We start from the raw sequence: 11,934 nt of genomic DNA, 5'->3' as shown, positions 1-11,934 counted from the left end.
ACTTTCTCCTGCTCAGACAGGAACGATGCCACACCTTCCCGGCTGCACCTTTATTCAGGCTCTTACACTGCAGGTGATCGTTATTCCATGAGGACAGAGATCATCGGCCCCGACACAGAGAGAAATAGCCACGTATTCTGTTAAAACTGCTTTATTACTGTTAGTGCTATGTTTTTTAAGTACTTACATCACACACAAAGCCGCCACCTTTAGAGAAATGTCAAAATTGGTGAGTTTTTCGGTCAAGAGCGTTTTTCAGCTTCAGTCAACCGCTGTGCAAACAGATACCAGACTGTTTTTTGCTCTGTCTTAACCCAACATCTGTGTGTAGTCTGCTGTCAGATTATGACAAATGTTTTAATTTCTTCTTGATTTTATCTAATGTTACTCTGCCCTCTGCAGGGACGTCATGAGAGGTCAAAAGTCACCTCCTTTTCTGATTGACACAAATATTTCAGATATTTCCCTTATAAAATATTTTAAACCACAGTGAAAAAATATAAAAAAAACAAAAAAAAACAGTCTTTGGTTATAGTTGAAAAAGAAAGGTGATTATACAAACTGTGGAACAAATTTACTGTATTGACAGATAACTATGAAGTAATGATAATGAGGATCTCCATTTAACCCTTAGAAACCTGGATCGACACCTTTCACAATTTCACTAAAGGTTTACTTTTGACACTGAGAAAATTGGTTTGATTTTTTATTTTTTCTATTTTCAAAAGCATGGGTAAAGAGGCAATGAGCAACTTGGCAAGCAATGTCTTGCAAATTGCAAGAAATTAAAACATTTAGAATTTTTTATTAAAGAGCTTGGGGAAATGAACAGAGAACTATGTTTCTAATAATTACAGTTTTATATTTAAAATGAGTTTTTACAGATTTGTTAATATTTTTAAGCATTTTTTCTTCTTTTTTTTACTTCCTCTTTTGCTCTTTTTTGTTTTTTCTATTAACTAATATTAACTAATTTTCAGGTAATTTTCTTGATTTCTTTTAAAAACTGATCTCTTGCTAATTTCTAGGCCATTTCTTCTTAAGGTGCTTATTGTCTCCTGTCCATGTTTGTGAGATAAATTAAGCCAAGGTTCTTAGGTTTTAAGGGGTTCAAGTGAAGAGAGTGTGGATTAAATGACATCTTCAGTGACCAGGCAGAAACCATTTAAGAGTGCTTATAGCCTTTTTTCCATGTTTTTGAAATAAATTAAGCCAATTTGCTCAGGTTCTAAAGGGTTATGTTTTAACTTTAAGTGAGGGGAGTGTGGATTAAATGACGTCCTCAGTGACCAGGCAGTAAAAGTCTGAGCGGGCTCCATAGCTGCGTGATCCCAGGTCCGACACGTCGTTGTCAGAAGGTTTGGGCTCGGCTGCAGTGATGGGAGCAGCGGGGAGGACAGGAGCTTTGCAGGCCAGAGCCTTGTATACAGGGAGTTGAAACCCTGCAGCAGGAAGAGGAAAAATGCATCCTAAATTAGTTATATTTTTAAGCTGTATCATGATTTTTCTGCAAATGAATAAGCTCTGAATTTCCAGTTGAGTGGGATTTTTTTCCCAGTAACTATTGAGTATTTGGTGTGTACCTGTTGTGTTTTGGTTTTGTCTCTCTTTTGTTCTCGCTCCAGCCCTCGTCTGCTCTCATCATGCACACCTGCCTGCAATCAAGCCTGCAACCTACAAGAGAGCCAGCTCCACAGGCTTTCCCTGCTGGATTGTTGTTAAGCAAGTCCAGCTCTGTTTCTGATCTTTTCCATTTTTTTTGCCTGCTTGTCCGTTTGCTTTTTTCCCCTAATATCTATTTTTTTGTGAAGTCTGTCAGAATTCCCTGCCAGCCGTCCTGTTCACACCTCCAGCCAAAGAAAACCACAGGGACATGGATCACCCCTCACCTCAGCCAGTTATCTTGTCATTCACCTGCACAGTTCACTATTTTTAATAAAGAACTCATTTTTTCTAACATCCATTTGTCTGTCTGCTGTTGGGTCCTTAGTCCCGGGGGTGACAGAAAAATGTCCAGAAAACTATATTTTCATTATAATTATATATTAGATATTGTTTTTGTCTTGTTTGTTTTTTTATTTTTACTTTTTTGGCTTATTTCTTGCTATTTTTGGAGGGGCATGTGTTAAGTTGCTCATTGCCTTCTCCCCATGAGTACTTTTAAAGAGTACCTTTGACTACAAAAAGAACAAAATTGATCTACCAGCATCTCTAAAATTCACCACCATCAAACTGTAAAAACAGCAGCTTGTGGTTTTAGGTGGAGTTCAGTGCTGGGCAGTTTTTCAGAGACAACCTGTAGTCTTAACACTCCATTTTTGATCTGATGACACAAATAAGAAACTGCATATGAATGAATGTTGCTGTTTAATAGATCAGTTGTCTTTGGACAGAGCATGGCAAGATGTTTCCACCCTTTGTTCTTAGTTAAGATAACCAGCTGTGGCTTCATATTGAACCTTTTAAAATCTGGATCGACATCAGTTTTCTCATGCTGCGTTCAGATGTCCACAAGCATTTGAACCTGTGAAACCTGAGCACACCGGTTTGGTTTTTTTCCAAGAAGGAATTAAATAACTTGGCATAAATTGTCCATAGAATAGAGTCCTTAGAATTCTATATTTAACATTAGTTTACAGAAAAATTATTATTATTTTTATCTGCAATTAGTTTTATTTTATTTAAGCACTTTTTTCCAGTTGTATTTTCTTTTTTGTGGTAATTTTCACATTGTTTTACTTTTTTTTTTAATTTAACTTACTACTAATATCTTGAAAATACTTAGGTCATTTCTCTTCTAGTTGCTCATTGTGTTTTTTCCATATTTTTTGAGGAAATCAAGCCAGTTTTCTCAGCTTTCAAATGGTTTGGTGAAGGTTATAACTGGATGTCAATTCATCAAACTCTGCAGCTATGTGAATGCTAACCTATTCCTTTGACATAAAATCTTCTTACATCAGTCTCAATATAAAACAAGCTGGTATAGAAATTATTCCCTAGTACTGAAGTTCAGTCCCTGTGTATTGACTCAAACGATTGTCAGCTTAGGTCAGTTTCAGCTGCACACCGACGGTTGAAGACAAGTCTATCGAAGACAGAGTCCATCAGGTTGGGACTTGCATATAAGCCGAAACGTTTTAGGTTCTAATTCTGATGAAACAAAATGTACAAGTAATGCCAAACAGTTGGCAACATTTCCAAATCTGGATCAGACTCAGCAGCACCAGATGGTTGCCAAACATGAACCTACTTGCCTCACTATGCTGTCCAGGTATTGAGTTTTTAAAAACAGTCACCTCATTCTCCATTAAGGCAGAGCAGCTTTTCCTGTGCAGGTATCTGCATGTGCAAACTGAGTGACGAGTACACCAAACATCAGTACGCGGGCACTTTTCTTGTCCCTGTGACTGTCGTCCTTACCCAGATCTCCAGCAGGGTCCGTGTCTGAGCGGCAGTCCAGGTAGTCAGACTCTTGGGTCAGCATGGGGTCCTTGTCATCGTGGAGAACAGTCTGAGGGTCGCCTGCAGACTCGCTGCGGAAGACGACTCTGCGAGGCATCGCTAAGGCCAGCTCCTTCCAGAAGTCTGAGGAAGGAGTCTGTGGAAACAGGCAACACGTTCAGACCTGCCTTTTTTGTTTGGCTTTTAATTGATCTTTATCATCTACTGACATTTTTATATATATATTTTAGCATGTTTTACTACTTTCTATATCATTTTATTATTTTTAACATATTTATTTATCATTTTACTTTGTGGTGTTATTCTTTCATTTACCTCTTACTTACAGTTTGAGTATTTACCTTATTTATTTATATATTTATTTGTATGATTGCTATTAACTTTTTATTTATTTACATGTTGATTTACTCACATATTTGCTATTTTTTATCTATCTTTTTATAACTGTCGTGCCTCTGGTGTTTTCTCACTCATGGTAGCGTTTCCTCACTTCCTGGTTTTAATGAATACTATTAATCTCACTATCAAATGTCGCCTGCCACCAGTATGCTATGTTAAATTGATTTTGACATCAAATGTTGTTCTGACATTGAATTTTGGCCACCCAGCATCACAATCTAAATTCAACCCTGTATCAACGTCTATCAGGTGGTGGCCAGCAGGGTTACTATGAACCATGTGATCACACATGAATAAAACTTTTCTACTTTTATTTGAACAGTTTTGGTTGTTTCACATGGCAGATTTCTGTCTGTGATCTCTGTCACTGGTTTGCCGCATTCACCCACACAGTCACACGTTTCTCAAAAAAATGTTGCGTAAGACACATAGGTGATTATTTCACTGTAATGTGAATGACTAATGTTGCTTCAAAGGAAAAACACAGAGTCCAGACAAACATAATGGTGTTCATCATATTTGGTTTGTTTGCTCAGAAAGCACTGACAGGTGTTATTGTGGGTCTCACCACAGAGTTGTGTCTCCAGGTGAGCACGGTGAGGCAGTGCTGGTGCTCACTGAGCAGCTGCTTGATCTCAGGCCTTATGCGTTTGGACTGACCCTCCAACGTGATGATGATGGGACTCGGACACAACTCCAACAAGTGCAGGAGGCCCTGTCTGAAATACAGAGACGGTGTGTCTTCATGACACATACTGAAGACACTGCAGTGTATGACAGCAACACTGACCTCAAGTGGTGTGTTGTCATGATAGCACAGTCATTTTTACTCTGTTTTAAACTTTGTTTCTACATTAAGTTGGTCTGACCTGAAGTTATTGCAGCACCAGTCCTGCTCCAGGTATGCATAAGAGAGCAACACGATCAGACGCCGAGAGCGACTCATGTTCATCAGCAGCTCTGCAGAAGGCTCTGGAGACACAAAACAATTTCCATTATTAAAAATGGCTGTTTTACATTACACTTTGTGACCCATAAGCCTGTTTCACTAAAACTAATTTCCCAAATGATTGTTGCTTGCAAACTGTAGATACATTTGAAAATTCAACAGGGCTCTCCAGGCCTTTCAATTTGTCTCAACAGCTAAGATGAGAGAAATTGACCTCATGTCGAAAACTGCAGTTTGCATGTTAAAAAACAGCCCTCATATATTTTGCACCACTTGTCTGGAATAATTTAGACTGAACCTGACACACTGATAACGATGTGGCAACTACAAATTTTGGTTAGAGTTTCGACTGATTTTTAGGTATGACTGTTTCACCAAATATGCTTGTATTTTTTCAAATGTATGCTCAGGGTATTTCAGAATATATTTACAATTTTCTATGCTGATGTCTACATAAATATATATCTTACAAATATTTAAACATAATAAACATAATATCATTAAATATCTTTTCCTTTTCATATATATGTCAAGGGTATGTTAGCATATCTGTTTAAAGCGTTATTATTTTATTCTATTCTATCTTTCATTAAGATTATTAATGTTATTTAATTACATTTTTACGATATAGATCTGATTTTAATGTGACTTCATGATTAAATAAAGTATAAAGACACTGGGTGAGATAGCAGTGAATGGAATTAATAAATAAATGAATGCATATTTTATTATTATGTCATGCAAACAGTTGTGCCCAGCTTGCATGGGCTTACAAAACAAAATCTAAACAGCCCAGGACCAGAGTCTAACAGATATATCTTCAGACATAAAAAAGACAGAAAAATAGAGCAAAGCAATAAAAGTATCCTACATAATTAGATCATCACTGCGTTAGACCGACTTTTTGGTCACTCACAGAGGAATCTACCGTGTAGCACTGTAAAAAAATCTCAGCCATTATTACGCAAACTTTCTTGCCTTCAAACTTATATGCATCACAGTTAAACAACAACTATTCTAACTTTTGGTCATCTGAACACAAGAAAATTTCAGGCTGTAGATGAGCCATTTTATGGAACATTATATCTCTTTAGTCATCATAGTTAGTGCAGTATAAAAGGAAATGGGACTCACATTCCACTTTACCCAAATTATAAAGCTGACAGAACAACAGATCAAGAGATAATGACCGCAGAATCTGAAAATCCTGGCCTGTGAATTTTGAAACCAACAAACTATGAAGACAATGAATTTATTATTAATTCAACGGTAGTATTGCTGATAAGGCTTACCTGAGCCTGGTAGGATATCATTGTCATTGAGGTGCACCTTGTACGCATTTTTACTCTCCAGGTGAGGTTTGAGAATAAAGTTGACAAACTTCCTGTCATGATCATTGTTCACATACGAGATGTAGACGTCATATAATTTGCCATCTGAAGACGGAGAGACACAAACACACCAGTGGTCTTAATGATACAATGTTATAAATGATTATGAAAACCTTATATGTGCTCAACAGAGGCCTCACCACTGAGTTCATAGTCTCCGTAGGAATTCTTGTGCCAGAGTTTCATGTTGAGGCGACACTTGAAGTACACAACAACAGCTACAGCCAGGAGGAGGAGGACGGTGATGGCTGCCATAATAGTCAATAGGTAGATCGCGCCAGAGCTGCTATAACACCTAACAACATTCGTGAAAATAGCTGGATAAAGAAATAGATAGATGGAAAGATAAATGTATTTTATTTAAATATTAAAAATATTAAAAATATTTTAAAATTTTAAATACTATTTATCCTGAGGGAAATTCCAGCAGTCAGCTGCTAACATTCAAACAGACAAAAAAATTAAATACAATAAAAGCATATTAAAAACATTAAAAAGTATAATAAAAACATATACATAATAAGTACAGTTCCAGTTAGAAAAGTGCAGTGCAAAGTGGAGAGGGACACAGCCAACACCCCCCATCAGTCATGTGGTTTGCTGCACACAATGTGTTTTTACTAAGACTGTGGATATGTATGCAGACATGCTCTTTGCATTTAGTTTAAAAAAAGAAAATGAGAAAAGTAATGTGTCTGGATCATTTTGCATCCTAGCACTTTTTGTATTTGGCTCAGTTAAGACTCTCTGCTTTGTTCTCCTGCCCTCTGAGTCATGCTCTTGGGATTTCATCTGTGAACTGTGACAAAATGTAGTTTACTGTCGGTAAAGTGCGTCTGCACAGCTGCGTCCTTTCAGCTAAAATAATCAAATTCTGTTCCATTCATTAATTCATAATCCCTTATTTTGAGTACTGTGCACACTTTCAATTCACAGTTAATTCAGAGTAAGGAGCATAAATCAGAACCAAATCATGCTGTAGATCACAAAGATTCTCTGCTGCTGACACTGCTGGGCCGGGCTCCCTGCCTAGACACTGTAAAATGACACAGACTGTGTGTGTGTGTGTGTGTGTGTGTGTGTGTGTAACAGGTGTGAGACAGTAGAGACAGGGTTCACTGAGCTGACTGACTAACTAAGGCTCTAAAGATGCATAAAAAAGTACTGACTAACAGTGATCATGTCTGTCTCTGTTTCAGAGACAGTTTATAAAATGGGTCTCAAAGGTACTTTAAATTGTTTTTTTGGTCAATTTTGTTTCTTTTCAGTGTATTGCTTTAATAAAAGGTCTTTTCTTAATACAGATAGTAAAACCACCCATTAGTAGTTGACAGCATTGTGGGAAATGTCATGTGATGTGGTGAAATCATAGGTCAGTAGCATTGTGGGTAAGAGCAACATGGCTGCAGATGATGAAAGTACAACTCCAGAGTAACGATATTCTACATGTGGTTCTGGAGGCGCATACAATAAATATTTATTTATTCATGAATTATGTTGTTAATGTTTCTCACATGGACACTGGAGGTGCATTTTTGGTAATTTTGTTTTAATATTGATGCTGTACTGAGAGGGAGTGTTTTTATGTGTTTATGTTTTTTATTTTTGTTGTAGTTTTCATGGTTTGTCTGGTGGTGTTTCATGTGAAGCATGGCAGTTATTCTTTGGATCAGTGTAGCTACACCCAGGCTCCTCCAGTAAACTTGTTGAAGTATCTTTGGACAAGATGCTGCACCCCAAAATTGCTTCAGATGACTGTTCCATCAGTGTGTGAGTGTATGTAGCAGGTGGCACCTTGTTGGTTAATGTGACATGTGGTGAAAAAGCACTTGGAGTGGTCAGAAGACTAGAAAAGCGTTCAACAAGTGTAATAAGAGTGTAAGAAAGCATTATATATAGGTCAGTATCTTAAGTCTTACATGAATGTAACGGGTAGAAATCAGATGAGGTGTTCCTCACTGTGCAGCTGTAGGGCCCAAAATAGTTCAGATCTGCACGGTTAATCGTCAGCAGACTGTTCACTATCAGCTGGCCGGCCACAGGAGACCTGATGACAGAAAACTCTTATTCTCAGAAACTTTTGTTTTTAAAGTCCAGATATATAAAAGTGAAATTTGAATGTGCTTCAAATCACCATGAGGAGGTATTCAGCATGTAATCTGTGTGATTGGTGAGAGGTTGGCCTTCTTTGCTCCACTGCAGCGTGGTGTCACAGGGTTCTTCTGTTGGGTCCCAGAGGAGGAGAGCGGTGCAGTTCAGTGTCACAGTGGTGTCCTCTATCGCATAGATTCTGTTTTGGTCCTCATACGGTTGAAATTCTGGGGCTTTGGAGCACTGAGGCTCTGTGGGAAGACAGACCACTGTTATCTCCAGACAATAGAGGCCTTCAGGTGCACCGGCAGGTCCAGTCTGAGACTGCGGCTGGAGTGCACGCTGAAACTAAACGCCTCTTTGCAGGTGCAGCTGTTCAATCAACTCCTGTAAAAACTCTACTGCAGGGAAAAATCATAGCTCACTGCCAGAGACACGTAATTACAGCAGCAGGTTTGAGCTGACTTCATTACACTTACTCATGGAAATAATACTCACCTTTAACTATGAGACGCACAGTGAATGAGGCCGTGCTGTTTCCCTGCTGCATGCAGGTATAATTCCCCTGATTCGCCAAGCTGAGGTTGCTAAACTCCACGTAGGTCTTGTCCTCCTGGGTGAGCAGCCCCTGGCAGTTCATCAGCCAGCTCAGTTTGGGCTGGGGGGAGCTCTGGAGCTCCAGGGGCAGTTCAGGCGATATGGAGGCTTTCCCACATAAAGCACCTGCTCCTCAAACCTGCTCCCATCCACACAGTCCTGAGCTATAAATACAGACAGAGGAAGTTCACATTAGAGATGCAACAAGCAAACTTTATCCATTAAAAACTGATTCTAGTCTCTCAATTCATACTGAACCCACACCAAGCGTTCTTTTATTCCTAAATCTAAAATCTGTACACCTCACTGCTTAAAATAAATTTTAGGTCTGGTAACATGAGGTGAGGTGACATAAATCAGAATCACCTTTACTGGCAAAAGTTTGTACATGAAGGTGAACCTGTTTACTCTCCCACCCCAGCTGGCTCTGAGGAAATGAGTGTTTTGCTGACTCATGGAAAAAAAAAATCAGTTTGAGGAGGACGTGTTCAATGCAAACAACAACGCCTTCCTGCTCATCTGTCAGGATTTATTAAGAAATAAATCTCACACAAAACAACTGATGAGATCTGCCCTAATTAATCTGGACCTGTTCTACAAAATATGTGAACATGCGCTCATCTTCACTATGACCCCAAATAACCCGCACAACTGCTCTGTCTGGTCCCTCTCTAACTCCCCTTTCAGTTTTTTCTTCTTCTTTTAACTATTTCTCGAACAAAGTGGCACACATCCGGGTCCAAGTGCCGGGTCTGGACGGTCTGGACTTTTTTGTTGCCTGACAATAGCATGTGACAGATACTGTGACCCTGTACACACTGACCACATGTGTATTTACATGTTACTTATCCAGCCAGCATCCCGTCAATCTGTATGAATCTACCAAAAACAAACACATTCTGTGGATATTTAACAAACGTTTGAAACTGAATGTCCAAACAGAGTAAATTATATCTGAGTAAATTCAAGTAAATAAAGTAGGCTATAATTTGGACATCCATACCGTCAGCGAGGAAAGTCTTGTCCCACATCCCGACGATCAAAACTGTAACAGCGACTAGAAAAAAAGCCATAATCCGCAGTCTTCCTTATCCTCCTTTCTCGTGTGACAAAGAAACCGTTTTTGTGAACCTACATCACTCCCTGTAAGACTTCCTGTTAGTTTAAAACGGTTTCATCACATTGAGGTGTCTACGCGGACGTCACCTTTCGGGTTGAGCAATTGGACCCGAACACACCTGAAACTCCTCTTCGTGGTCACGTGACGTTTGCGAAATACCTAGAATATGACTTTCTAGTGATGAGGCACCTTTAATATAGGATTTATAAGTTGTAACGTAAGGGGCTCCGTTTTTAGTGACTGTTTGGCGCATTTTACTCGATTTTCATTCTTTTTCTCCGTCTTTGGTAACTTTGGCTGTGTTCATGTACATTTTTTGTGTATTGTATTTTGTGTATTGTGTATTTTTGTTTAATATCTGAATTTCCAGCTCAGTTCCTACGATAAGTCTAAATACACCGTGGAAACAGTTGTTACATTGATTTTAAAAAAAAAAGAAAAAGAAACATAATTGAACCCATTCAAACTACAATTTCTGATCCCACAGCCATCGAAGCATTAAAACACACACTGGTATGATTACTGGGTGTCATTCTAGGGTTTTGCCTTGGAACTTGTAATTTTTACTATTTTCCACCTGATGGCATCATTTTTACCATCTTGCTGTTTGCAGATATGCACATAGTTGTACCTATGTGCCAGCTGCACATGTAAGTGTGGATGCGTGTGTGTGTGTGTGTGTGTGTGTGTGTGTGTGTGTGTATTTGCAGCACCTACTGTGCTCCTCTTTTTTTACAGCTTTTTTTTGGGGGCTTTTCTTGCCTTTAATGGACAGGACAGTGTGAGTGTGAAAGGGGGAGAGAGAGGGGGAGACACGCAGCAAAGGGCAGAGGCCAGATTTGAACTCACGGCCGCTATGGCAGGGACACAGTCTCTGTATATGAGGACTCTATCCACTGAGCCACCAGGCGCCCCTACTGTGCTCCTATAATCATTTATTATATTTATACAAGTGCTGTAGTATGATCAACAGGAGCCAGTTGAAGGCTGCAGTGATTTTGGTGACACTACAGTGCATAAGACTGAAGTTATTGAATATCTGTGTAGTGTTTCTCTTCGCTGCTGTAGCGGTTTTGCAATTTGCAGACGGTCCCTATCCACTCGTCTCACCGCCGGCTGCTCATTGACACCAATGTTATTTCTGCAGCTTGAAAGACAGCTACTTTTGATAAAACTGGGCTTGTAGCACATTCTCTACCTTACAACGATGGGAAAGAGGCCTCGTTTATGTTTTGACAACGTATCACTAATGAGTTATTGATGCCGGAAGTCCGAATCTGTGAATATCTTTCCAACTTTACCGAACTCCAGCCTCCTCTGACCTCCCCTTTCTTCCATTTTCACATTTTCTACTCCCAACTGTCGCTGAGATATGCTGTCTCATTCGTATATCCAAACCTTCTATCTGCCAGCTCGACCCCTTCCCTACACACCTGGTAAAAGCCTGCCTACCCTCTTTGTCCTCTCTAATTACCAACAATATCCACTCCTATCTCACTACAAAGTGGCACACATCCGGGTCCAAGTGCCGGGTCTGGACGGTCTGGACTTTTTTGTTGCCTGACAATAGCATGTGACAGATACTGTGACCCTGTACACACTGACCACATGTGTATTTACATGTTACTTATCCAGCCAGCATCCCGTCAATCTGTATGAATCTACCAAAAACAAACACATTCTGTGGATATTTAACAAACGTTTGAAACTGCATGTCCAAACAGAGTAAATTATATCTGAGTAAATTCAAGTAAATAAAGTAGGCTATAATTTGGACATCCATACCGTCAGCGAGGAAAGTCTTGTCCCACATCCCGACGATCAAAACTGTAACAGCGACTAGAAAAAAAGCCATAATCCGCAGTCCTTCTTATCCTCCTTTCTCGTGTAACAAAGAAACCGACAGTTTTTGTGAACCTACATCA

General features: G+C 39.3%; 1 protein-coding gene across 1 annotated transcript; it reads right to left on the bottom strand.

The window, feature by feature from the left end:
• Positions 1-135: 135 nt before the first annotated feature.
• LOC121950096 (single Ig IL-1-related receptor-like) lies at positions 136-10,079 on the bottom strand. The gene is given in 11 exon segments (XM_088080498.1): positions 136-1,442; positions 3,421-3,598; positions 4,430-4,580; positions 4,731-4,833; positions 6,103-6,246; positions 6,342-6,518; positions 8,121-8,248; positions 8,336-8,543; positions 8,791-8,973; positions 8,976-9,053; positions 9,893-10,079. Coding segments are annotated over 11 exon segments (1,593 nt in total). The 5' UTR covers positions 9,963-10,079; the 3' UTR covers positions 136-1,269.
• Between the last annotated feature and the right edge of the window lie 1,855 nt (positions 10,080-11,934).

This window comes from Plectropomus leopardus, chromosome 7 (assembly GCF_026936395.1).
Source record: "Plectropomus leopardus strain MGB_pleo_1.0 chromosome 7, ASM2693639v1, whole genome shotgun sequence".
Taxonomy (NCBI): Eukaryota; Metazoa; Chordata; class Actinopteri; order Perciformes; family Serranidae; genus Plectropomus; species Plectropomus leopardus.
The sequence above is the reverse complement of the archived record's forward strand: the minus strand, read 5'-3'. Positions and strand labels throughout refer to the sequence as shown.